Here is a 26,420-nt window from a genome sequence, read left to right as displayed (position 1 = left end):
GTATTAGATACATTTTTGAATCATTCTTTACTTTGATTAAAAAGTCAACTCCACAAATTTAATTTTAGTTAGTTGCATAATCATCCTTTAATTATTTGCTATCTAACACAAGCTTCCATGTACTTAATGTTTTATCCGAAAGAAGTGGGAGGTGATATTTAATTTGTCTCATTAAACAATAATTAATTTAATCTAATAGGTGGGAAAGTTTTGAAGAATTATTGAAAACTGCTTAAGGAGATAACAAATTTCTTGCTCTTTTTAATTAAAGATAATTAAGAGAAAAAATAGAATTTACTTTAAACTGGATCATTCAGTGAATATAAAGATTATTTTTAATTATACTTAATGATGATATTAATTTTTATTGTAATAGTTCTAAAAATGTACAAATGGAATTTTTTTATTGGTATATACCATATAAAACAATTTTACACTACTAATATTAATATATAATGGTTGAACTTGATTTTTAATTCATTAATTGTCCAAATTTTTACGTTAATAATACATAGACATAATCTCTAAGAGAAACATTACTTATAAAAAGTATAACAATATATACAAAATAATATTTATTTGAGACTAGGTAATTTTGTCCAACCTGAATACATTCTCTTACTTATTGATATAATATAGTTATATATTATTTTTTCCTTAAAATTTTTTATGCGTTTATTTTATTTTTAATTTAAGAAAATAATGCATTGATTTATCTTGCATGGTATTATATTCAATTGTACATTTTATTACATTTTTAAAAATGAAAATCAATTACTTTGGAAGTTTAAAACAGTTATAAATAAAGAAAAGGTTTGCAAAAAGTTGCATTTCAATCATTCAATTCTATTTTAAATTGGTTTATACAATGATTTTGTTAAATTTTATAATGATTATTTAAAAAATATTATTAGTTGATGATGATGAAGATGAATTGAGAAATCACAGTATTAATGATAACAATAATAATTGATGGTGTTTTTTCTCTCTCGGTGAAAGCAAATAAAAATAATTATAATAATACATAGTTTATTTATTTAGGAATTTATTGTAGCAAGTGCTTCCCTCCACATCTATATCCGAACCAAATTCCCTCCCTTCTCTTCTTCTTCTTTCTCTTCTCTCTCTTTTTTTTTTGTTCTTCTCTTTCCCTCGTTTTCCTCTCCCTTTCTCTCTCCCGCTTTTTTATTTTCCGAAACCAACAAACGCTCAGATCTCTGTTTCCCTCCCATTCCTTCGGATTCCCCCAATTCCCACTCTCAAACCCCGCCGATTCCCCTTCCGCGCGGCGGATGTCGGCCCCGCGCGCTCCCTCCGCCGCAGCCGCCACCGCCTCCTCCAATCCGCCCGATCAGATCATGCACTCCATGAAACGCCAACTACCCTTCTCCTCCATGAAACCGCCCTTCGCAGCCGCAGGAGACTACCACCGTTTCGCTCCTGACCACCGCCCCAGCCTCGACGCCGAAGCCGTGGTCGTCAAGACTCCCGTCAGTGCTTCCCTAATTTCGTTTTTTATGTTTTTGTTTTTTTTTATTATTTTGGTGGCTGTTGAGTTGTTAGAGTGGGATTTGTGGTTCAGTGTTTGTGGCTAGGAGGATTTGTGGAGAACTAGAGATCTGCTCAATTAAAGGGTTTAATTAGTTACTGAGTTGTTAATTTGTTGGTGTTAGTGGCTGAATTAGTTTGTAGGTGACACTGGAGCTAGATTGTAACTTGGGGTTTGTTAAGTGGTAGTTGTGATTGAATTTTGATTTCCCAAGTTAAGGTGTTTGAGAATTGGAAATATAATGTGTATGTGATTTGTTTGTATACAGGGTATGAATTAATTGGTTGAGTATAGAAGGTGATAAACTGTTCCTTCTGTTTACCCTGTTTGGTGATATTAAGTTTTTGGGTTTGTGACTAGAGCAATGAGGAACTTGAGAGGATGTGCTTGTTGATGGTGTGATTGTAAATTGGTCAATTTCAGGAGGAAAGGAGGAAGTGGGAGGGGGAAATTTATTTGTTGTATTAGCTGCTTTGAAGTACTTGTGGACAGCCCCCATTGACTTCATATGTAATTATGTATACTTTTTTTACTTTTGGCCTGCTTATTTCTAATTTGAATCATTTTACTCAACCTGAGATTGGAGTTGGAGCCTGCCAATTGCATAGGTTATTGGGCATTTGATTTGACCACATATTAGTCACTTCATCCATATCTTCTTCAGTTAAGGATTATGATTTTTCTAGGACACATTCCTTTGGGGTGCCTTTCATACTTTCAGATGAAAGCAATTGTACATATTTGTGCATGTGCCATGCCTAGTCCTCTTGTCCTTGGGGCTCTGGAAAAAAAGATTTTCAACTGAATGATTACGAACTAGCAATAGATTTGATAGTGATCATGTTAAAGAATGAATTATGCATAATCTTGTGATGGACATCTCCACAAGTATTGAGTTATTCTTTTGTTTTCCTTTATGAACATTCTAATTAAATATTGTTTTGCAATTACTTCTTTCAATGTTTTGGACCCAAATATAGATTGTCCATGGTCAGATGATTATAGTATGTGAATTATTTGTGAAAATGTAATTTTTACTATTCTAGTTTGTCCTGTTTGTTTTCATTTCTATTGATTGCAATGTTTGTATTTTCACATTTCAGCAATTGAAGCGAAAGAGTGAAGCGGCTGATTTTGAAGCTGATTCTGGTGACAGGATGACTCCTGGAACCACTGAACCAGCTAATAGTCCTTTTCGTACACCTGTATCAGGAAAAACAGGGAAGGGTGGCAAATCCTCTAGGATGACAAAATGCAACAGACTTGGAACTCAAACTCCAGGCTCAAATATTGGTGAATATCATCTTCCAAACATTGTATTTTGTATACTAGGTTTATATGTTTTTTTATTTTGAATAGATTTCAGAAGAAAATTCAGGTAAATAATATTTTGGTTGCCTGTCAACTAACATACACCATCAAATACTTTACTTGTGTTTCTGCATGCAAAAAATTTAGATAATTTTGTTTTCTGTAAACTTGACAGGCTCTCCTTCTGGCAATAATCTCACTCCTGCTGGTCCATGTCGTTATGACAGCTCTTTAGGTATTATAGCTTTTGGTAGTTCATTGTTGATCTTCAAGGTTTTATTGTTATTCAATTCTGTATGGTGTATATTTCCCTTTGATCCCTTGTAGTTTCATCCTTCCTCGTTTAGTGGCCTCAACTTTCATTGTGTATTAAACCCTCCCAACAACTTGTAGTTTATACACACAAGATATTTTAAGTTGAAAACAATGATTTTTTCAATTAATATTTACACTGGTTGTCTATTTTACTCATTATTTCATTCTAGTTTAATATTTTCACCACCTATCCTCTAAAATTGTTTAGTTTATGCATTACCCTCTAGAAATAAAAGACACTTTAGTGGGTCCAAAGGGATGGGTAAAGAACCACTCAACCAAACTGAATTGCAAACTTAAACTAAACCCCATCTAGAAGATCCAAATTGTAAATAGCTTTCTAATAGCCTAACCAATTCTATCTAAAAAGCTGTTTAGATTAATCAATTTCTATCGAATAGCCTAACCAACTGAATTCAGTTCACCAGATTTAACTAAACTAAATTACAGCAAATGTTATCTCTCACACCCCACCCATCTAAAAGCTGACTGACTCCTTGTCGTTGTCCATACTTTCAATCTCTGTCACTTTAGCAAAACCTCCTAAAATGCCTTATTCCTCTGCCACTACCAAGTACCAACAGAGGCACAACCTTCTCTGTAATCCTCCCTGTCACTGCTATCCTCCATATTACATTACATTTAATACCATGCAGATCCAACAACATGATTGTTTTGATGCAGCATAAAGTATCACACCCACGGTTAGTTGATGAACTGGTTAACGAAATGACAGAAGTGGTTTTAATTACAGTTTGAAGAGCTGGTTTCTAAAAGTGGTGTCGTTCATAAACTGATTCTTTAATTAGTTTTGATTACAGTTTGGTTCAGTTTTTATAATCAAACCAACAACCCATACCTTAGATGGATAGGACAAGTAAATGTTGAATTGCCATTGAAGTTAGCTGAAGCTAATGTTTTCAAGTTAAACTAAAGTTGAGGAGATTTCAGTTACAAAAAACAGTTTGGTGGGTTTATCTGAAAGTGGGGAAACTACTGGCAGATAAAGTGTAATTTTTCATTTATTCAATATGTTTTACTTACAAAAGAAAGTTGCCATACTTTTTTTTTTAATTTACTACATATATCATTTTCATAAAAAAATAGGTCTGTTGACCAAGAAGTTCATCAATTTGATCAAACAAGCTGAGGATGGTATCCTTGATCTGAATAAAGCTGCAGACACGTTAGAGGTTAATATATTTTCATATGCTCTAATGATTCCATGCTGTAAAGTTTGGTAATTTGATGTTCATTTTTTTTATATCTATAGGTGCAAAAGAGGAGGATATATGATATAACTAACGTTCTTGAAGGGATTGGCCTTATAGAAAAGAAACTCAAGAACCGAATTCAATGGAAGTAGGAATTTCTATTCATCTGTCCTTGTCATAATTGTTTTCTGAGGTATTGAAGTTTGAAACTATTTTACTGACCCGTTTGATGATTATTGGTCAGGGGACTGGATGTTTCAAGACCGGGAGAGGCTGATGATAATTTTGCTAGTTTACAGGTTAGAAAGGATTCATTTTTCTGCTTGGGATTCACATGGAGATGGTTTCTTTGGATTGAAACATTTAAAGCCTGATTATTATGTATTCAATTTATGGTTTCCTGTCAAGAAACTTTCATATTCTAACTGGAGGTAGCTGTTGTCAAATCAATTTATGCGAGATTGCCTGTGAAACATTTATTTTGATTGAGACAAATTACAGACGTTTGAATTTCAGATTTTTCTTTGCAATGGTATTGGGATTGAATTTTTGTATAATTTATCTTATATTATACTTCACAGATAATATTGATTCCTGAAATTCCGTTCGCATTTGATTTCTTTCTGTTTCTCATCTTCAGGCAGAAGTTGAAAATTTAACAATGGATGAACGCCGGTTAGATGAACAAATAAGGTTTGGGGACCATGCCTTGGCATATTCATCTTCATTGGCTTATTCATCTATACTGTTTGGGAACCATGCCTTGACTAGTTATGTTATCTAATTAATTATTGCAGGGAGATGCAAGAAAGACTGCGGGAGCTCAGTGAAGATGAAAATAATGAGAGGTAATATTCATTTTGCCTTTATCGTCTTTGTGTTATTTGGCCGCCATTTTGTTTGCATAACTATATTTGATGTGTTTCTTTAATCTATTTCCACATTCATAGGATGCTTTTTGTTACTGAGGAAGATATAAAAAATTTGCCCTGCTTCCAGGTAAATTTCTTCATCTATGTTCTTTGCGTCACAATATAAATTTTTGTTTTGGATGTTTACTGAACTCTTAGTCTTTACTGCCAGAATGAGACCTTGATAGCAATTAAAGCTCCTCATGGCACCACTTTGGAGGTCCCTGATCCTGACGAGGTAATTTGAGAGGGCTTGAAGAGTTAGTAGAAGTTAAATAATAAATATCAATTGCATTTTTCTCAACGTAAATCCCCCTTTTTCTTTTAGGCTGTTGATTATCCACAGCGGAGATACAGGATAGTCCTCAGAAGCACAATGGGCCCCATAGATGTTTACCTTGTTAGGTATTTTTTTATGATTCTAAAACTAGTTACCTCAAGGGTTTATTGCAATGGCCTGGTCAGATGACAGTGCCTGATATGAGGCAATAATGCTTCTCATGCAACATGTAATACAGTTAGATTCCTGACCTCCCCTTCTTTCTCTCTGTCATTTTAGTCAATTTGAAGAGAAGTTTGAAGATATTAATGGTGTTGATGTTGCACCCAAACTTCCATCTAGTCCAGATGTTAACAAACATCAATCAACAGTGGTCCCGGAGGATAGAGGGAAAGGAATAGATGTTCAGGGACCAGATTTTCACGGGCCTAGTTCAGAGTTTACTACCTCTCAGGATTTCGTGAGTGGGATCATGAAGATTGTTCCTTCAGATGTTGCTGTGAGTATCACCTCATTCTGTGAGACATTTGTTTTACATATTACGATTCTAATGCGAGAATACATCTATGGCAACACGGTCTCAAAGCTGTGGGGGATTATCTTTCAAATATTGTGCACACATCTATTTGCACATTTTGTATGAATTTTTGTAATGTTTCCTTGTTGTAACTTGTAAGCACGGAGTCAATATCGTTTCTGATAGAAGAAATGAAAGCGCAAGTGTTGGAGCTTATTTGAAATAAATTTCTCTGTGCAGAGTGAAGCTGATTACTGGCTTTTATCAGATGCTGATGTTAGCATAACTGACATGTGGAGAACAGAACGTATCCCCCTAAACTTCTTAGCCTCCATTTGATTCTTTAGATACGTCATGCACCCACACACACCTGGAGGGGGAGGGGTTTAGGAGTTTCACAAAAAATTAGGAATCCGGGCTTGGTGATATTCTAAATCTTCCTTGTTACATTTACAGCTGGAGTTGAATGGAATGAACTGGATCCGCTTCAAGAAGATTACTGCATCACTCGCGAGAACACTTCGACCCCAAGTCATCCTTCAAATGTAGGTGAAGTGTTGTCTTCTGCATCTAAACCTACTGGAGGTTGAAGCTTCCAAAGGATGCATTGTGAATATAAAAGTGAACGTGGTGTCATTTTCCTGCTGAGAACCTATGACATCCATCCATCATCCTTTTGTATCCTCTCTACATTGCCCTGGTGGTTGGATTGAAGGTTCCATGAAGATGTTTTCTCATGTTTCTCCAAGAAGCTTAGTCCGAGGAACTGAGTGACCTATCAATTGGCTCATTGTATAGTAAATATTACATAACCCATGGGACCTTAGTTCAAGAAAAAAGATCTTGATACTTTGCTGAAACCATCTTTGTATATTATTTTAAATCTTGGCTTTCTAGTACTTAGTTCAATGCCTTATGTTTTGCAAGCAATAAAAAAACTTAGGAATGCAAATTAGAAGAGTTAAGCTTCTAGGCTTTATCAGCTTTAACCATTCGTCCATTTCAATATTTGCTATGCCTGCAATTCAGCACACTGATGGTGAAACGACAAATTTCATCTGGGATTTTAGGATCATTCCGTTTCTTTGTAACTACTGTTCCTCCCTCGATTATCCAATGATTGATTGACTATAACCAAAATCTTATTAGTGGGCTATATTATAGCGATTCTACTAAAATGGTGGATGCATTCATGCAAGCGAATTATGACGTTAGTGCCATACAGAACTTATATCATTAAACATAATTTTCATTATAGTTAAGAAATAATAAGAATGTACATGCCCATAAGTGTGGAAACTAATGTTCATCTGGCTATAAAAATGGAGATACTATAAAGAGAAGCATGTTCAGGGGCACATTGTTTGGCATTTTGAAGGTATCACTACAACCTACTTATCTTTCTCCACTTTCTTTCCAATCCAACCGGCCACAATCGGGGTAAGAGCCACTGTGGGTGGAAACCTAATTGGAGATGCAGCTTTATGTGCAGCATATGCCAAAGCAAAGGTACCAACTTTTTCGCCATTCTCATCAGCTGAGATTCCAATCTGAAGATAAACACGAAATTTATTAATCCGAAGCAATTATTTTGTTTTGAATTAAACTGCAATCTACATTAGGTTTTGTTTTAGTGTTGCACCTTCTGCAGCACAGCTTGGACATCAACTCCAGCACTAATTAGTGCATAACAAAGTGCGAAAGATATCAATGACAGTGTAATTGAGGTGGCCAGGTATGCTCCTCCATATTTTGTTAGCAAATCCTTGGCTTGATCAGCCTTTGAGTTCTGTTGATCAGAATTATCCTTTCCTTCCTCTTTTGACGTGAAAATCTGCAAGAGACCATTTTTTTTTTTCATTTTAGATAAGAGTACAAAAAGGTACTGAATATTGGTTCATTACTTAACATTCTTTAAAGTAAAAAATTCACCCACAACCCATTATTTGCTCCCCAAAAAGTGGAGAAAATTAAAACGAGGCCAAAGGAAGAATGGAAAGAAAGTCTACAATTCAGGGATAAACACAGAAGCTTCACAGGCTATGACTAAATAGTTAAAAATTTGATCAACTGACACATCTTTTGTAGTTAAGGCAATCAAGGAAGCAACCCGAATTCAATTTAGACAAGCAAAACTAGTCCTTTTTGCCTCACTGTTTTGAAACTATTTCTTTTCAAGGTTTCTGTTTCCTTTGTCGCAAAATGTCAGCAACAAAATCATATCATGGCATATCCTTCGATTATACTTTTGACTTTCTCTAAGTTCAATCCAAATTGTGCTTCTTTTCTGCCACACATTCAATTGAGTGGGAACCAATACATACTTAGCACTGAAGCCAAGAAAAAGAAGCAGCTTATCAACAATTACACACAAACAAGAAACCACCCAAAAACAAGAAACCTACGATTCACGAAACTGGAATCTATTAGCAACCTTAAACTCCTAGATAAGCCAAAATAGACGAGAAAAAGAAAAGGGCACCTTCCAAAGTCCTGCTTCAAGGCCATACTTCTGTGCAACTTCCTCAGGTGAAGATGCCTGTGAAGGGTTTTCAATTTCCTCTGTTTTCTCTCTAAGAGCTCGCACTCTGAAGCCCTTTACATGAGACTTAAGTGTGTGAAATGAAGCAGGAGTGGAAATTCGATTAGTCCCTCTACTGAGTATAGAAGAAGCACAAGAGGGTGATGGGAGTAGCAGTGATGTGGTCATCATTGGCTCCTCACAAACTTACCTAATGCTCAAACAATTTTGCTGTTTGATGATCAAAATTGAAAGCAGGAAAAAAAAATGAGACAGAAAGTTTTATGTTATGTGAGCTCACTTGAACCAGAAAGGAGAAAAGATAGTAAATGATAACGATGAGACAAAATATCAGTTTGTTGAACTCAGTGGCATAATTCTTCTGTGTTCATTGCAATGGGCTTCCAAAAATAAGCCCAAGAGAAGGACACGTAGCAGGCAATACAAGCACAAGTTTTTCACCCTCCTCATCGTCTTCCTCAATTTGTGCACCTTCTTTTTTTCATTGGTTTTTCTTTTAATATTTATAAATGGGTTTTGTTAACGTGTATTTTCTTTTTCTTTTTTAAATTAATTTTATGGACTTTAATTGTAATTTACACCCCGCATGAAGAGAAATGTACAATTGCTTTTTACACCTCATGTTTCTTCTTGAATATTTATCTAGGTGTTGAAAAAGTTTAATATGTACATATTTTAGTTTTTTAGATTATAGAATTAAGTAATATGTTATATATTTCAAAAATTCAAACTATATTTTTAGATCTAAAAATATATTTTAATTTTTTGGACTATACACTCTATTTTTGGATTTATACAATTAAAATCTAAAATTGTATTTTGAATTATATATTTTTGGGTTACGTAAGGTAGAATACATTTTTGGATTGAGAAATATATTTTAAATGTTGCAATTTTGAAGATATTTTTTTTTATCAAGCTATTAGGAACTAAATAAATTTTTGGTTTCTAAATTAGTTTTTATTATTGTTAAATGGTTTCTAAATTGATATCTAATTAGATTTTTGCTACCAAATTTAAAATCTAAATAATTGATAGTTAAACATTGGTTGTTAATTAGATATCAATTTAAAAACTATTTAACAATAATAGAAACTAATTTAGAAACCATTTTTTTTAAGTTTCTAAAATGGTTTCTAATTTAGTTACTATTGTAACTAATTATTTTGGTTTCCAAAAATTGGTTTCTGTTACATTATCCAACCAAACTTAGCATAGAAAACCTTTCAAGGAAATCCCTTACCCAATTTTTAAAATTTAAATTAGTCTAATCCTATTATAAAAACTATTTTAAGAATAATATTGAGATGGATTTTATTGATTAATAATGTAAACAAAATATAAGCATAAAAATAGTATGAGAACTTTTGATTTTAACGATTTTGAGAATATTTTCAGAAAATACTTTTTTGTTTCAAATTTCAATTTTTATTTTAAAAAACTATAAAAAAACATAGTGAAAATAAATTATTATCATTTTATTTTTTTGACTAAAATTTATATAAAAAAAAAGAAAACATTTTTTTCAAATCAAACAATCCATTACAAGTTAATGACTTCGTAGTTATTTAAATTTTGCCGAACATAGCCTCTTTATAGGAGTACTACCATGACTTAGACTATTGCATTCTTTATTATATGAGTTGTGTAGCTATACCTTTTTATAATTAAAGACGTAAACATTATTATCAAATCTGTATTTAACATTTTTTTAAAATTTTTATTTATTGTTAATACTATTCCACTAAACTATTTGATTGATTTTAATTGATGGAAAAAAACAAGTGCAAGCAACACACATAATCACGAATCAAGATTTAACGTGATTCGATCGTCAACTGCAATCTACATCCACACGGGCAACTATTAGGTTTTCATTCTATTTTGTTGCACACCAATTACAAGTACAATGATATCTTTAAATAGAGATTATAGAAGAGATATAATGATTAAGCTCACTCAGTAAACATGATGTCTAATCAGCCTAATCCAATTGGTCTTGGCTTCATACCCAACATTAATTACGTGTTTTTCCTAAAATATTCATTTTTACATAATGCTACTAGTACACACCTACATGAAATATCTTCGTTAAAAACTTATCTAAAATCTAAATATTTATCACTATTTTCAATCCAAAATCTTAAAACATCGAGAGTGATTTTTTTTTTCATATTCGATCTTCTAGACTTCTTCTTACTCAACCTAACACCAATTGAAAAGATTTGATTAACTCCTAGCATGTAGACTTTTATGTATGTATGTACACCAACTTGGATTTTATTTTGGTGTAAAATGATAGAATTTAAAAAAAAAATACATGTAAGGATTTAGGTTTTATTAACATCTTTTTTAGTTAGAATGACAACACGTAGTTATTGCATTTATGTATTATATCCATAACAGTACACATAAAATTAAAAAAAAAATTAGGCAAAGAGATGCAGTAGCACATGGGTGAGGTAAGTACAAGTACAAATTGACCATCACATCTTAATTCCTCCAAAGAGTTAGCTTAAGCCATGTGAAATTAATATAATAGTGTAAAAAGTTCACACAACTCTATTATCTTTTCTTTTTATACTTTTGTTTTCAAAATATACTTTAGGGTTTAAGATACACAATTATGAGAAAATTTAGCATTTTTAGGTTTGGTCGTGTAACTTTTTTGTAGTAATCTTTCTTTGATTTTAATTTAGGCTGATTCATTAAAATTATGATGGTAAAGAAACAATCATAATTAACATTTTTAACACTATGAAAAATGTCATAATTGATAAACTAGACTAAATTGAAACTTAAGCAAAAAGATAGAAAGTCAAAATTAAAGAGAAAAAAAAGTTAGAAGACCAAATAGAAAAAAGTTAAATGACTATAATAATAATTTTTGCCATCGTTTTATGGTTAGGATATACCAATGCACTGCCTTAATATTTTGAAATTAGGAACATCGTTAGGTTGATATTTAATATAATAAAATGGTTATTTTCGATCTTATTATAACTAAACATTAGTTTTTTTTTATATAAATGATCTTTTATTTAGTTTTCCAATGTTGCGGATAGGAAAAAAATAATAAAATATTTTTTTAAAATAATAATCAATTAAGATTTTTAATAAAATTAGGTTGACAAAATTAATAAATATTTTATATTAATAATATAGTCATTAAAAAAAATTCGATGTCTTTGTGATTTTAAAGATTAAATAAGATTTTTGGGTTGGTTTGTGGTAATACTCATCTATCCTGAAATTTACAAGTCATAGATGATTTTGCAAGGATTTCTACAAGAAAGGAAATATCAAATATCAAAGTTATAGAATGGGGAAATTTTGTAGCAATATTTATATATTTTGGAAAATATAGAAATCTAGTGAGAACCTATCTTACTAATGTTAATGTCATTAGTATTGTTCTATGATTATGTCTAACGACTTTCATGATAAGAAGGCAAAGACAATGAGTGGGTCCCAAAAATTATATTGAAATTGCTAATTTTTAACAAAGTGTTATTTCTAAATTATCTATTAGGTTAAAATAAATAATAACTTAAAACTAAAACATATTTTTTTCACTTACATTTATCAATAATTTTTAAAGCGTTAAAAAAAATCTCAAATTTTTTAATTCGTGGTAAATACAAATAGTGGAGAGGTTGTTTTAAATAATTTTGTTCCGATACATCGAATATAATCACATATCATTTAGGAGTTGAAACCAAAAATTTATCTTTAATAATTTGAAGTATCTTTTAAAGATAAAATTATGACTGGATTCTAAACTTGAAAACAGACAGTATTTCAAATGCGATGATTGATTCTATCAATACCATCTACCGAATCAATTTTTTTTTTTCAAATTATAATTTTTTTATTTTTTAAAATGAGATAATTAATTAATAAAAATGTCCCATTGAAAAATTGTTTAAAATCTCTCTATATATATTGTTCTGAAATTGCTAGACTAGGTCCAAGGGATTAAATCTAAAAGCTTAACATTAAAGATAAAGTTGGTGGCATAATTGAGATTGAGCTTTGCTGTCTAAGTTCCATGAACAAATGCTACATCATATGGTTTAGAAAGTTGATCTTCCAACAAGCACAATAAGCTCTTTGCATGACCAAATTGATTAATTTATTGACCCACCAATTCAATTTTGAGATTTTAGTGTGGTAAATCTTCAATATGCATGCACATCATATATAGGTGTTATGGAATGATGTTATGCACATCATATGTTATGAAATTTGGAATGATTTAGCCCTAATGGCATAGTCAATGAACTAGATGTTCATGCATCTAATAAACAAGTAAGGAGAAGTTAGTGAAACTTTAATGTCAAAACTCAAAGCTAATTATGGATAAGACGGCAACACCTATTATTTCTCCACAAAAAAAAGAGAGCAAACGATGGAAGAAGGGCCACATGTAAACTTACCATTATGTTGACCAACAAATAATCATCTTGGAAATTTAATATCAAACTCAACTTTTTTTAGTAATGGAAAAGTAAAAATTCTGAATTTGGCTTTGAAAGTGTACTCTAATTTTAAGTTGATTCTTAAATGAATTTGTTTAAAAAAGGTCTAAAAGTATTTTTTTTTTATATTTATTTATCGTTTAAGATAGCGATTATTAACATATAATTTAATCCTTGAATAAAGTTTAATATTTATACACACTGCAATATTGGGTTGGCTAACCCACGATAAAAGAGACAGAGCAAGTTGAATATTTTAGCCTACACAGGTTTAGGATTTAACCCTGCTATCTACACAAGTTTTTTTTTCTTTTAATATTTTATTATTGTGGACAATTATTTATAATTTGACTAGACATTTTTATTTATTATTTAATTACTGATACATATTTTTACAAATTTAAATTATATTTTTTATTGTACTTCAATGTTTTTATAGTATGTTACACTAAATAATAAAATAATAAATAAATAATTTTATAATTTTTATTTTTAATAAATCTTTAATTTTATGAGAAACTCAAATTTAGGATAATAATTTTCTCAATTTTTTTCTCATATACGTTGACTAGACATAATAGCCCACAAATTTTATATGAGTTAATCCTCCTTTAACTTATTTTTAATAGGCTAATTAAATGCAATTGCCACTCCTAATATATGGTTATACTATATATCTTGTTTATTATTTATTCACAATGTTTTACTCATTTTTTTTCTAAGACTACAACTAAAACTAAATTCATTACTAATATATATATATATATATATATATATATATTTAGTTTGAAGATCATTAAAAATAGAATTTAATTTATGATATTATTAAATGTAAATACAAATATCAAATTACATGTTAGTGATAACATAAAAATAATTATTTGAAACAATAAATAAACGTGAAAAATAGAAACTGTTTTTAGAGAATTTTTATAGTTTATTGAAATGTAGGGGTTATAAACTATTTCAATTTAATTCCTAAATGTCAATAATTTAAAATGGATTATTTTGGGATGTTCTTCTTTAAAGGGTCGTTTTGGTATAAAAAAAGAAGGGGATAAACCTATAAAAAGTAATTCAAAGCTAAAATTAGTTTAATGAATTTAAGTAATAAACACTATTAAATATATGACTTACCTGTTCAATGTTAATTTATTTATAGGTATACTGAATTTCTGTACGAATGAATCTAGATAAGTACAGATGAAAGTTTAACTTCGTATTAATATAACAGTATAAACGGTTTTACATGTTTGATTTTGATTAAGAGTTAACATCGTATTTATTTAGGAGTTAATAATATCATATCTTATCGATTTTCGACACATCTTCAATAATGATTCCTAAATTATTTTGGTTGTACAACACCTATTCCTACTTCTTCTTGAAAACTTACATAAAAAAAATTCTACATGAATAAGTTATGAAAAATTTATATACAAAATTATAACACTATCTTTAATTTAAAATATTAAGATAGTAAATTTATATATCTTTTTCTTATATATTGCTCATTTATCTTTTTATTTAATGCAAACTTAAATTCTTAACAGTGAATCTACTCAAGTGCTCAGGTCCTCTGAATTGGTAGTGAGAATCCTATTTGGTTGCTTTCATTCTCTTTTATGTGCACCAAAAAAATTGAAAAGAATCGACAAAATAACTTCAATCTTTTATATTCACCTTTAATTTTAAATAGGTCTTCCTATCATTAAAGTTTAGTTTATAACTTTAAAATAAAACTATTTGGATTTTTTTTATATTTAACTATGATTTAGAAGTTAATTTAAAATTGTTATACAGGAAGTAAATTGATATTTTTTTATCCTAGGAACAATGGGTTATTTGAGTATGCTGTAGTAGCTGACGTATAGCTGGCACAGAATAATACAGCAGCAAGGGGCATGTAGTTGAATAAATGATGTCACAATAAAAAAAGACCTTTTATAATGTTATCCCATGTTACAACAAGCTATATCTATCTCCACTTCATTCTATCAGATAATTATTTTATAATAAATTATTATTTTATTATAAGATAAAGTTTAAAATATAGTTTATTCAATGTAATAATATTTACAAGTTATCTAGTTTGAGAATATTGGGACTCTAGGTTACTCATATATAAGCTATGAGAATTTTAAGAAGTTAGGTGAATAATTATTACGAAGTAGATTTTAAGCCTAACTCAACCCTATAAAACCGGTTTACGGATTGAGGTTTGCACTCACTTATATATAATAAAATACTCTAATCTCTAGTCGATGTGGGACTTCTAACAGTAATTTCTAGATTATCTCTCTCTTGTTCATTTTTTATAGAAATTTTTGTCTTTTATCTTTAGTCTTTTTATCTTTAGTCGTGTGTCTCTTGTAGTTTGAGTATGTTATTTTTATTATCTAGAATTATATTTTGTATTTCTTAAAGTGTCTTATTGAATTACTAATGATATATAATTTTCTTTTGATATCAAGGTAATTGTAACTAATCATTATAAAATTTCTATCCTCAAGACCACAACCTAATCGAGACGTTCTCCCAATGACCGTCCCCCAATCATGTGCATAGTCGCCCCACATATGGAATGATTCACAACCCTTCAACCTTGAGCCGAGGAGTGCAAAGGCTTAAACAACGATGTGTCATTACTACCATGGACATGTAGCTGCCCCACATCCAGGACGATTTACAACCCCAGCCTCAAGCCAAATAGGTGAAGAAGTTTATGTAACAAAAATAAATTATGCAAATCTTTTGAATAATTCTTCTTAATGTTCAACCAATTGAGTTTCCTAATTCATATTGACTCTAAGCTATTTTTATCAAGACTTGAATCCAATAGTTAATAAAAGAAATTGATTCATACTCATATTCTTAACAACCGTTCTTCACTTGTGGTTACTAGTGACTAAAAATCTTAATATCGTTATCAAACTTCTGGAAAATATTACGTCGTAATCAAATACTTTTATGTCCATGCAAAAGGATCAGTCTTAATACTAAAGTCTCATGTGACTATTATGGCCGCCACATAGGCGGTTTTACACTTTGCGACCACCATGTAGATGGACTTATGCTTTGTATGTGGTCGCCATGTAAACGGACTTATACTTTTGTATGTGTGCGACCGCCATGTAGACGGACTTACGCTTTTGTATGTGTACGACCACCATGTAGGCGGACTTACTCTTTTGTATGTGTGCAGCCGCCATGTAGACGGACTTACGATTTGTATGTGTGCGACCACCATGTAGACGAGCTTACGTTTTATATATATGTGATCGCCTTAAGGATAGACTTACACTTTGTATATGACCGCCATGTCAATAAACTTAAGCTTTGTATATATGTGGCCACCTTGAGGAAGGACTATGAGTTAGTTATTAGTAACTTATTAACTATTAATTAGCTTATTTTTATGCTCCACAATATGAGACAAGATATAAAGACAAAACTTGAGCGGCAAAACATATTTTGGAAGAAGCATGTTTGTTTCCTTAGAAGGCAACTTTATTAAGAAAACAATGTTCCTTTTCAGTATAAGGTAATTTTCCTATTTTTATGACGCAAGAAGTTTATTGTAAATTGAAGAACGTAAGGACGGCACCATTACCATTTCAAATTTAGAGTTGTCGTTGAATTATTTCTCATATATTTAACAATTTTGTGCCTCAAAGATTCATCAAATGATTAATCTCCTACACTCCTACGTCAAGTTAAATACCTTGATAAATCCTCTCTTTAAACTCCTTAAACTCCACCCCATTTTTTCACCAAACATTTCCGAAAGAGACTCACACTTCCAATCCCACCTTCCTCTGCAAGGACACTACTTTAATTCACCACTTTATCTGCTTTGTACCTCAATCTGCTAACTCTCACCACAACCTTAGTTTGAAAAGCAATCCTACCAACACCCCCATTTACCTTCTCCACTTTTGTCCATTCTCATACTCATACCTCAAACAAAGCAAAAACATACTCCTCTCTTCTCTTTTCTCCCTCTATATATTTTACCCCTCTTTCTTTATCTTAACTAACTTTCCATGTTCATGTCTTCCACCAAGAAAAGTCTTCTTAGAACCGTGTTCACAGCAAACGGAAGCTGTGGTTGCAGCAAAACAAAAGCCTCTGAAGTGCATGACCCAACCCCAAAACCCAAAACCTCCCACTCTCACCAAAACCCAAACAACCTTAGCAGCATGGCCTCTTCCACCACTTCAATGGAACCCCTAGATGAAGAAGAGTTCACCTCTACCACAGTATCCGAATCCGAGACTTTTCATGATCCCAACAATACCAACAACGTTGTACTCAAACGAAGCCCTCTTGTGGATAGTGTGGCCGTTGAGAAGGACTCTTCCAACCCATATCATGATTTCAGACACTCCATGCTCCAAATGATCTTTGAGAAAGAGATCGAGTCAGAGGACGATCTTCAAGATCTTCTGCAATGCTTTCTTCACCTGAATGCACCATGTAACCACCACGTCATCGTCAAAGCCTTCAACGCCATCTGCGAAGAAGCCTTTCCTCGCAAGGTTAGTACCACTCCGGCTGCGTCTGAACCTTCTCCCTCGTGGTTCAAAAGAGCAAGTGATCGTGGCCAAGAGTAAATCCAGACCATATACAATCATATGGATTCAATCAAAACTGTTTCTGCAAGTTACTCTCAAACACTTTCCACTTTGTATCCAATAGACTTCATACTTGCTTAAGAAAGTTACATGATTTGAGATTTAATCGCAACCTTTTATGATTTGATTTAACAATGATGATTTATTCTTCTCACTTTTTCATGTGTTGATATTGATATTGCATTGTTTTCATTGGTGGTGTCTATGGAGCTTGTTTGTGGTTACACAAGTACTCCTTCATCACCATGGAAGCTGATGCTGATAGGCCACACATGTGTCTAGGCCATGTGCAGGCATTGAATTCACACGTGGGAAGAAGATGCATGTACACATCATGGTTTTTAATTTGGCTTCCTTCTTCATTCTTTCATAAGTAATGCAGAAATAAGTATGTGGGGTTGAAGTTGGGGACTTGGTTGATGAGTATAAAAGCTTGAGGAGCTTCAGAATCGCAAGTGGTTGTATCACTTTTCTCTATGATACTTTTAATTCAAATGATTAATATATATATATTGAAAGTTGATACTTTATACCTAATGCTTGAGAAAGTGAAAAATATTAATAGTATTAAGAGTGTTAGATACGTTCACAATCTTATATTAAAATTGAAAAATATTTTTTATTAATAATTAATGTCTTTCAATAATCAGTGAAAGTAATATTTTTTTCTATTTTTTTAAAGTTTTCAAAATAACATTTTTATCATGGAATGAAATTAATTAGTACCTAAATAATTGTAAATTACGACCTAAAATAGTTGTAGAGTGCAAATTTGTTAGAACATTTAACAATGCTGTACTGATAACAAAACCTGATTCATATATTATAATTGTGGTAGATATATTTGAAAAGTAATTAATAGTTAGTTAAAGTATCTAATCTAATAGCGTAAGAGGACGGATATGGGGCTTAGAATTGAAAGTTTGAAATGGAAAGTGTTAATTATAGTTACCCAAACTTAAGAAACACTGTACCTTTAATTTGATCTTTTGAGTGAAGAAAGCATTATTAGCAGATGGGTTGATGCAATTAGGACAACAATTCTTATCCAATAAGGACGCTCATCAATTTTATTAAGGGACCGAAGCTTCCTCTTTTCCTCCATCTAACACTTTTCTGAAACTTGGATTCTGAAAGCTCATAAATTTAGATTGTCTTTTTTATTTTATATTTAAAATAGCTTTGAAAGATGTTTTATTTAAAAATTAAGAAACTTCTCTAAAAGTTAAAGTTTACCAAACATTTACATAATCACAACATCGAAATGGGTCATGGCAAAGCATTTCATTTCTCCACATTGGTATAGTTTTCATCTAGAGAAATTGAACTATTAATTTTCACACTGTGAATCTATAAAAATAGCATGATATATTATACTAAGAAATAATTTTGTTGGAACGTATAAAAATTAATATACTAGAAATTGTAAAGTTTCCTTAAAATTCAGGGATAGTTACTCTATTTTTTCAGTTATGCTTTTTTTTTTAAAAAATTAGTCTTCCAAAAATTTGTTCATGTGGGTTTATTCTCCTTAGGGATAACAATCTGGGGTGAATCATGCGGGTCAGTTCACAGCCCACTATAAAAAATGTGGGGTGGGCTCACTAGTTTAGTCCCCTAACTTGCGGATAATTCACAACTCGCGCGAGTCAACCGTCGGGTGGGACAGGACGTGTTGATCCGCATAAATAAAAAAATAATTATTTTATTTTTTATTAAAAAAAAATCATATCCTACTCATCTATTATTGTAGAGTGATCTTTATTTTATCATTAAAAAATTAAATTTAATGTAAAAAAAATGAATGTTTTGTTATAATAATCTAAAAGAGTTAATATAGAGTGACGGTGAACTTAATTTTAAGTAAAATTTTATATTTAAAATTTATTAATAAAAAAATAATATAAAGAAAAGATTTCAATAAGATACTTGTTAACAAATTAGTTATTTTCATTAAAATATTTTTATAACAAAACTTTGATTTGATAGGTATTCTGATATATATATATATATATATATATATATATATATATATATATATATATATATATATATATAAAAAGGGAAAATAGATACAAAACAAAACTTAATTATTTGTAATCAAACCTTATAATCACCCTCATACTTGAATTCATATTTTTTTATCTTAATTAATAAATTAAAACAAGGATAAAATTTTAATTTTTCAGCAGCAAAAATATGTTATTTTATAATTAATGAAAAATTAATTTTTTTAAAAATATTTTCCTTATGGAATGGATCGCAAGCCCACAGACTACCTCTTATAAGGGATGAATTAGTGAAATTAGCCCACATTCCTTATACGGAATATATTAATCAGACCCATACTTTATGGACTAAACACGGGACGGAACAACCCGCATTGCAATCCCTAATAATTCTCCTATTCAACTTTTTTTAAACTTGGATTTCCTAATAAATAATGACATGACTAACATAAGCTAGAAAATTGTTCTGATATTGTAATCGAAGAGTAAGTTTTAAATAAAAACTAATACAAAGGAAAATAAGATTTTTTTTAATATTTTTTTGGAATAAGGAAAATGAGTTATTTTTCCTATCTTATCCATAATTAAAAAAGTGAAGGAATTAAAAGGAAAATACTACATAGTATGAATCAACCATTTAATTACGAATTATATATTATACGTATTGGTATTGGTCGGGTGTTGAACGAATCACGTCACTCGATTTCGGTGACCGACCAACCGGTCAAAAATATATTTAAAGCATAATTGTAATAAACAATAGTTAAGGTAGTTGTGGAAACTCCCTAAGAATTAGGATCACATCCCATCAAACTTGGATAATGTCTCGAGAAATCAGGGTAACTGACCTAGAAATCAGCTAACACTGATACAAGCTAAATTTGACCCATGTTATAAATAAACCTTCTACAATGGAGTAAGTCACGCTTTTGATTAGTTCTCACTATATACTCCTCACGCAGAGTACTTACTTGATCGTCAGAGTACCTTTTGCAGGTCAATCCTAACCGAATGTTAAGGAATTAAGGAAAAGGAGTCCTGAAGTCTGAAGTGGAGTATTGAAGAACAAGGGAGCGACCAAGCGACTGACACCGCAAATTGTTATAGCTCTGATATCAAATACTATTTAGGTCCACTTTGTCCATACAAACATTATACTTTTATAATAATATTTTTTCAATATTTTTTTTTTATTTGTGAGGACCATAGCAACTTTAATCCGATTATATCTTAAAAAAATATTTTGGTGGGACAAAAAGGAATTTAAATATAAATTATTATTAATCTCTACTTCTAACTATGCAATATAAAACTTTTTAAATATAAAAAATAAATCCTTAATATAGACCAAAGGAGTGGAGTGACCTGAACTTTCTCATTTAAAATGCCACAAACCAAACGACAAATATTTTAGGTTTAATTACCTTTTTCGTCCCTATATTTATAGTGAATTTGGTACAGTGGTTTTTAAAAAATTCAATTTGGTCCTTAATTTTTTTAAAATGTATTCAAAATGGTCCTTTCTGTTAAATATCACCAAACGACGTTAAGTGGTGCTTATGTGGCAGACACGTGTAAGTTACGTGGATGGTGCTTATGTGGCAGACACCATTCGGAGGTGTGCTCCCCTCATTCGATTCTGTGGTGTGATCGTGAGTTACGATGGTGAGTTGCGTTCCCATGGTCGATTTGGAGGAGCGATTATGTGGTGCGGTCCAGAGGTGGTGAAGGGGCAGCAATTGCAATCCAGACCGTGGTGTCGTTTTGTGGTTGCTCCTTTATAAGGTTAGTAATTTTTGACTTAATTTCAGAGTGGTTCTGTTTTTTATTACTTTTAGAGAACATATACAGAGTTGTTTATGATGTAGGGGATCACAGAATCGAATGAGGGGAGCACACCTCCGAATGGAATCAAAGCAGGGAAGCGCACCATAGAATCCAACCAGGGGAGCAATCCTCATATCAGAAACCCTAAATCAGAAATTCGAAATCCCCAATTTGAATAACCTAAACCCTAATTCAATATTCACCAAAGTAATGTAAGCACAATCCACGTAACTTACACGTGTCTGCCACATAAACACCACTTAACGCCGTTTGGTGATATTTAACAGAAAGGACCATTTTGAATACATTTTAAAAAACTTAGGGACCAAATTGAATTTTTTAAAAACCACTGTACCAAATTGACTATTGGCTATAAATATAAGGACGAAAAAGGTAATTAAACCAATATTTTATTCTAAAATATTATATGCTTTATAACTTAAACTCGACTTTTTTTATAGTCTTTAACGACTCAATTAATTAAAAGATAAGGGGTATATAAAATACCTTTTAACTTCTACATTTATGAAAATTTTAAACGTAAGTGCATTTACCACCATAGGGTTCAGGAAAACTTAAAGACACCATAAACTTAAAACAAAAACATAAAATATATTTTGTAACAAATGAAAGTGAATTATAAAAGTAAATGAAAGCCAGACAAAAATTATAAAACTACTATTAAATTACTACCGGACACACGTTATCATAAAGTGTATCCACAATTTTTAAATATTTATACTATAATATTCTAAACATATGTACAAAAATATAATACATTTATTAAAACAAAATTGGAAAAAAATTAGAAAAAAAATTAAATTTAATAAAAAAAATATTTTTGCAGAGGGATTAATCAAAATATTGAAAGAGAAATAGAAAAAAAAAATGAGAATAAGAGAGTGTGTATATGTAAAAAAGAGAATAAAAAATTAGTGAAAATGAGAGTTGTCTTCATATAGTAGAAAAGTTAGAAAGATAAAGAAGTCGAGCTTGAAACAAGTTATTTAATAATGTTGTAATTGATAGTTTTAAAGAAAAGATAAATGATTAAACTGATAAAAGAAATTATTAAATTGATAACCATAATCCTTCAACAATAAAATTAGAAAAAAAATTATTATACTGATATATTAAACTAATTATTATTTTTTATAGATAAAATTAAGAGAAAAAATTGAGTATACAAAACATCTGTTGTGAAAAAGAATTTTTGTTATGGACTGTAGTGGGAATACTGAAGCTAAGCCTTTTGACATGTGTTTTGAGCCTCTGAAAGGTCAACGACGGTGACTGATTCAATGAACTTTCATATGATTTAGCTGGTTTGAATGTTCAAACATGCCACTGGAATTAAGAAGCACGTGAAACATGGACATGTCGGATAATATATTTAGGATTGTCTTACTTCACTAAAATAAGGTTAAATTGTGTCTGGCTGCCACTAAATAAATATTATATCCAGCATCCACATATACTCATTTTTTGTTTTCAGACTCCGAGGTCAAACATTCCACACTTTGGAAGATGACTGTTATTCCCGGATATAACCATGGTTCTCCACAACAGTTGATAATTAACTATTTTCATTATTAAAAATAACTTCATTTTATAATATTCTTTCAGTATACTTTCAATTTGGGGTTTCAGGTTACCAGTATTAGGCTATGATAATAAAGAGTCATTCACTTCTAAATGCTTGCCTGCAAGTAGCAACAGCTTCAAAACTAATTATGCAACAATGGTCTTTACTAATTAGTCACCTCTCTTTCATTGAAGACTATTTTCGATACACTTTCAAATACAGTTCCTTAGGTCATATGCCACTAACGTTACACTTAAGTCAAATGCTAACACCTACACAAAAGCCAATTCAGAATTCAAAACTAAAAGAAAATGCATTTTAAATGCTGCAAGGAATCTCCAAATATTAGTTGCATTTTTATCAAAGCTTTTTAACTCCATATATACAAAAGGGGTGGGGTTGTGGATTGTAAGAACACAGACACCTAACCAATTTGACCACCAAACTCATGGCCTGAATGGAAATTATGATTCAATTCCCCTGTCATGAACAGCAAGTATAAGTATCAAAAGCGAATAACAAATGGAAGAGCAATACCTCTTCGCACCACTCCTTACAACACAAGTAAAGAGAAAATGCCTTGAGAATGACACTGGAAACCAGACTAATCAGTGACTAATTTTCCAAACATCTGCAATAAATATCTGCAGCCAAATCACCAGAGAGATCCCAGAATCCGTTATGTGGATATCAGAAAAGGAAGCAAAACTGACAGTATTACATTAAGAAAATAGGAGAGAATAAAATCCAATTAAAAATAAACCGAAGTTAGAAGTTGCAAAGTTCAAGAGGACCACCATAAGCATTACACAAAAGCTCATAACTATTATGCATATTATGCCACATTTTCTCATATCTTAGTCCATGAAACTAGGAATTCTTTAAAGGAAGCTTAAAAGTAACTTCAGAGCCCGCTTTTGCAATCGGCAGATTCTTTGGCTCATAAGCATAAATATCCTTAAGATCATAAAACAAACACAAGTATATTTGCGCAGTGCCACAACCATTTGGAAATAAGGGGATAATCAAATAAACGATTAGATAACTGCAGGTATGAACAACACAATCGTAAATACATAACATATTTTGAAAATAGCGACAGATAATAAACTTTTAATCTAATTTAACTTAACCAATAGCTAAATACCATACCAGTTTGAAAAATCGACATATTTAAAAAACATATTGTGGGTCTAACATTCAATTTTAACATTTATGTCTTATAAACAGATTACGTTCCAGAAAAATGGCATGTTGGTAGAATTTGTTTGCAAAATCTGTATCCAGAATAAAGTGCCAAAAAAATCAGTATCTGTAAAATGAATGGAGTTTACACACTATCATTCTACATTGAGAATATTTAACTGTTTATATCTATCAAGTAATGAGAAGAATTGCACTAAAAATGTAAGAACCTATGAACAAAAAACTCAGCACAATCTACTTACAGCCGCAGGCACCCTTGGATTCTGCGAACTCTACTAAGCAACACCAACTCGCAATTATGTCTCTGGCAATAGCCAATAGTAGGCTGAAACCAATGAAACAAATAAAAACAATTTCCATTAGCAGAAGCAGAGTTTTGTTCAGTTTATGGTCTGAAACATCATAAAAAGTTGAGCATAAACTCACTTTCAATCACAATGATTGTGTTCATGCATTGAATATATGATCATGCTGATAAATGAAAATCAACCCCTTAGAGAATCATAATATTCACCACTTTGCGTAACACTGTAAAGTACTTAATTGCTAAGTTTTCATTTTTTTGACAACTTCCCACATGCAATTATGCCACTGACAATACCTTGCTTCGCGCTGTAATTTGCTTAATTGTAAAGTTTTAATTTGCATTCAAACCACATGTTAGACATTCGACAACAACAAACGAATAACTAATCAATCAATTGAATCTTTATTATTTATGATTTATAAATTTGTAATTAACACAGAACTTCTAATCCAAACAACACACCAGCATGCTTTTGGTGTTCACCCTTAACAAAATAAATATCCACAATCTTCTGGAAGGCGTGCCAGGTCAGCAAGCTGTCTGACCCAGCCTGGTGGCACTTCCCTACAGCACGGTCCACGTTAAGCGTCCGAGCAACCCGGTCCAAACCACCGTAGAGTGTATCACAGAACCTCATCACGTGCTTCACATCATACACGTTATCTCCGAATAACACTTTCACAATATTTAAAAAATCCTCCAACCGGGTCGGTAAATCCTGTCGGGTAAGGATCTTAACCAAATACCCGAAATCGTAAGCGCTGTGGAACGTGACCCAGCTTACCGCGTCGTTGCACACGAGTCCTGAAGACATCAACAGCTCCGCGAAGCGCGTGGAGTCCACACCGTCAGCGGCGTTGCGCTCGAAGTCGATCCCCTGGCGGCGGAGGAGCGCGATGGAATCCGGCGCGTAGGCGTCACGCGCCACGTCGAAGTCGCAGAAGTTGAACTCCCAGATGAAGCGATTTCCGGCGTCGCTGGGGAGGTTTCCGGCAGAGTCAGTGAGAGTGAGGCCGACCTGGATGAGGTTGAGCGCGTCAACGTTGGACTTGAGGAGGCGGTAGTGGTCAGCAGGGCGGCGCGTGCGGTGGTTGTAGGGTTTGTTGGAGTCCACATGAGGCCGGAAAATCACACCAGGAAACTCAGTATCCATCGAGATGAAAGGGTAGTCATCGATGAGTTCGCGGATGAATTCGAATTCGGAATCTATATTGGAAGCCCATACTTCACGGATCACAATTGGATTCTGGTCTTCGCTGAACACGCCCATAGTTCGATGCCGTTTCAGAAAATTGAGAAGGTGACCTTTGGAAGTGGATCTTGAGTTTTGATTTTCGGTTAATGGGTTTGGATAAAGAGAGAGTGATGAGTGAGGTTTTATATGAGATGGGAGAAGGATGTGAAGATGTTGCTTGGAAAGTGGTTTTTGGATTAAAGAAAGAAGAGTGTGTGTAAGTTGAGTGTAAAAATGCGTGAATGTGGAAGAAAAGCGTCAAGATTCAACGCGTGAGAAACCTTGACCCAACAAACCAATGCTGAATGAATCAATGCCAGACTCGGTCAGATTAGGCACCTTATTTTATATTGTTTTTTTCTTTATTCTCTTTGGATTACAGCTAAAACTCATTATCTTGTCAACCAATAAAATCACTCTTTTTATTTAACAGTTTCCTTCTTTATTACTTTATAATGTTTTTTTCCTCAAATAAAATTCTTATATCATTCCTGA

General features: G+C 31.9%; 4 protein-coding genes across 5 annotated transcripts; 2 read left to right on the top strand and 2 right to left on the bottom strand.

Moving 5' to 3' along the window:
* Positions 1–1,053: 1,053 nt before the first annotated feature.
* Positions 1,054–7,049, top strand: LOC137818048 (transcription factor E2FB-like). Its single transcript, XM_068621273.1, has 14 exons — positions 1,054–1,490; positions 2,653–2,842; positions 3,036–3,095; positions 4,283–4,368; positions 4,449–4,537; positions 4,634–4,688; positions 5,030–5,082; positions 5,187–5,237; positions 5,340–5,388; positions 5,473–5,538; positions 5,629–5,705; positions 5,860–6,079; positions 6,338–6,404; positions 6,554–7,049. The coding sequence occupies exons 1-14, from the start codon at positions 1,293–1,295 to the stop codon at positions 6,685–6,687; spliced, it is 1,395 nt and encodes a 464-aa protein (XP_068477374.1). The 5' UTR covers positions 1,054–1,292; the 3' UTR covers positions 6,688–7,049.
* Positions 7,050–7,325: 276 nt separating this feature from the next.
* On the bottom strand, positions 7,326–9,090 carry LOC137818094 (uncharacterized). The gene is made up of 3 exons (XM_068621318.1): positions 8,580–9,090; positions 7,740–7,931; positions 7,326–7,647 (listed from the first exon to the last, which is right to left on the bottom strand). The coding sequence occupies exons 1-3, from the start codon at positions 8,808–8,810 to the stop codon at positions 7,489–7,491; spliced, it is 582 nt and encodes a 193-aa protein (XP_068477419.1). The 5' UTR covers positions 8,811–9,090; the 3' UTR covers positions 7,326–7,488.
* A 7,799-nt stretch (positions 9,091–16,889) lies between these two features.
* On the top strand, positions 16,890–17,911 carry LOC137818100 (transcription repressor OFP6-like). Its single transcript, XM_068621331.1, has one exon. It carries the CDS (start codon positions 17,167–17,169, stop codon positions 17,734–17,736), a length of 570 nt encoding a protein of 189 aa, XP_068477432.1. The 5' UTR covers positions 16,890–17,166; the 3' UTR covers positions 17,737–17,911.
* Positions 17,912–23,340: 5,429 nt separating this feature from the next.
* Positions 23,341–26,420, bottom strand: LOC137818067 (probable CCR4-associated factor 1 homolog 9). Of its 2 annotated transcripts, XM_068621294.1 has the most exons (4): positions 25,154–26,420; positions 24,627–24,709; positions 23,716–23,822; positions 23,341–23,450 (listed from the first exon to the last, which is right to left on the bottom strand). In XM_068621294.1, exons 1-2 carry the CDS (start codon positions 25,959–25,961, stop codon positions 24,681–24,683), a joined length of 837 nt encoding a protein of 278 aa, XP_068477395.1. In that variant the 5' UTR covers positions 25,962–26,420; the 3' UTR covers positions 23,341–23,450; positions 23,716–23,822; positions 24,627–24,680. The 2 variants fall into 2 exon arrangements, with proteins under 2 accessions (XP_068477395.1, XP_068477391.1); XM_068621290.1 differs by having other exon boundaries at positions 23,341–23,822.

This window comes from Phaseolus vulgaris, chromosome 11, assembly GCF_000499845.2.
Source record: "Phaseolus vulgaris cultivar G19833 chromosome 11, P. vulgaris v2.0, whole genome shotgun sequence".
Lineage (NCBI taxonomy): Eukaryota > Viridiplantae > Streptophyta > Magnoliopsida > Fabales > Fabaceae > Phaseolus > Phaseolus vulgaris.
The sequence above is the reverse complement of the archived record's forward strand: the minus strand, read 5'-3'. Positions and strand labels throughout refer to the sequence as shown.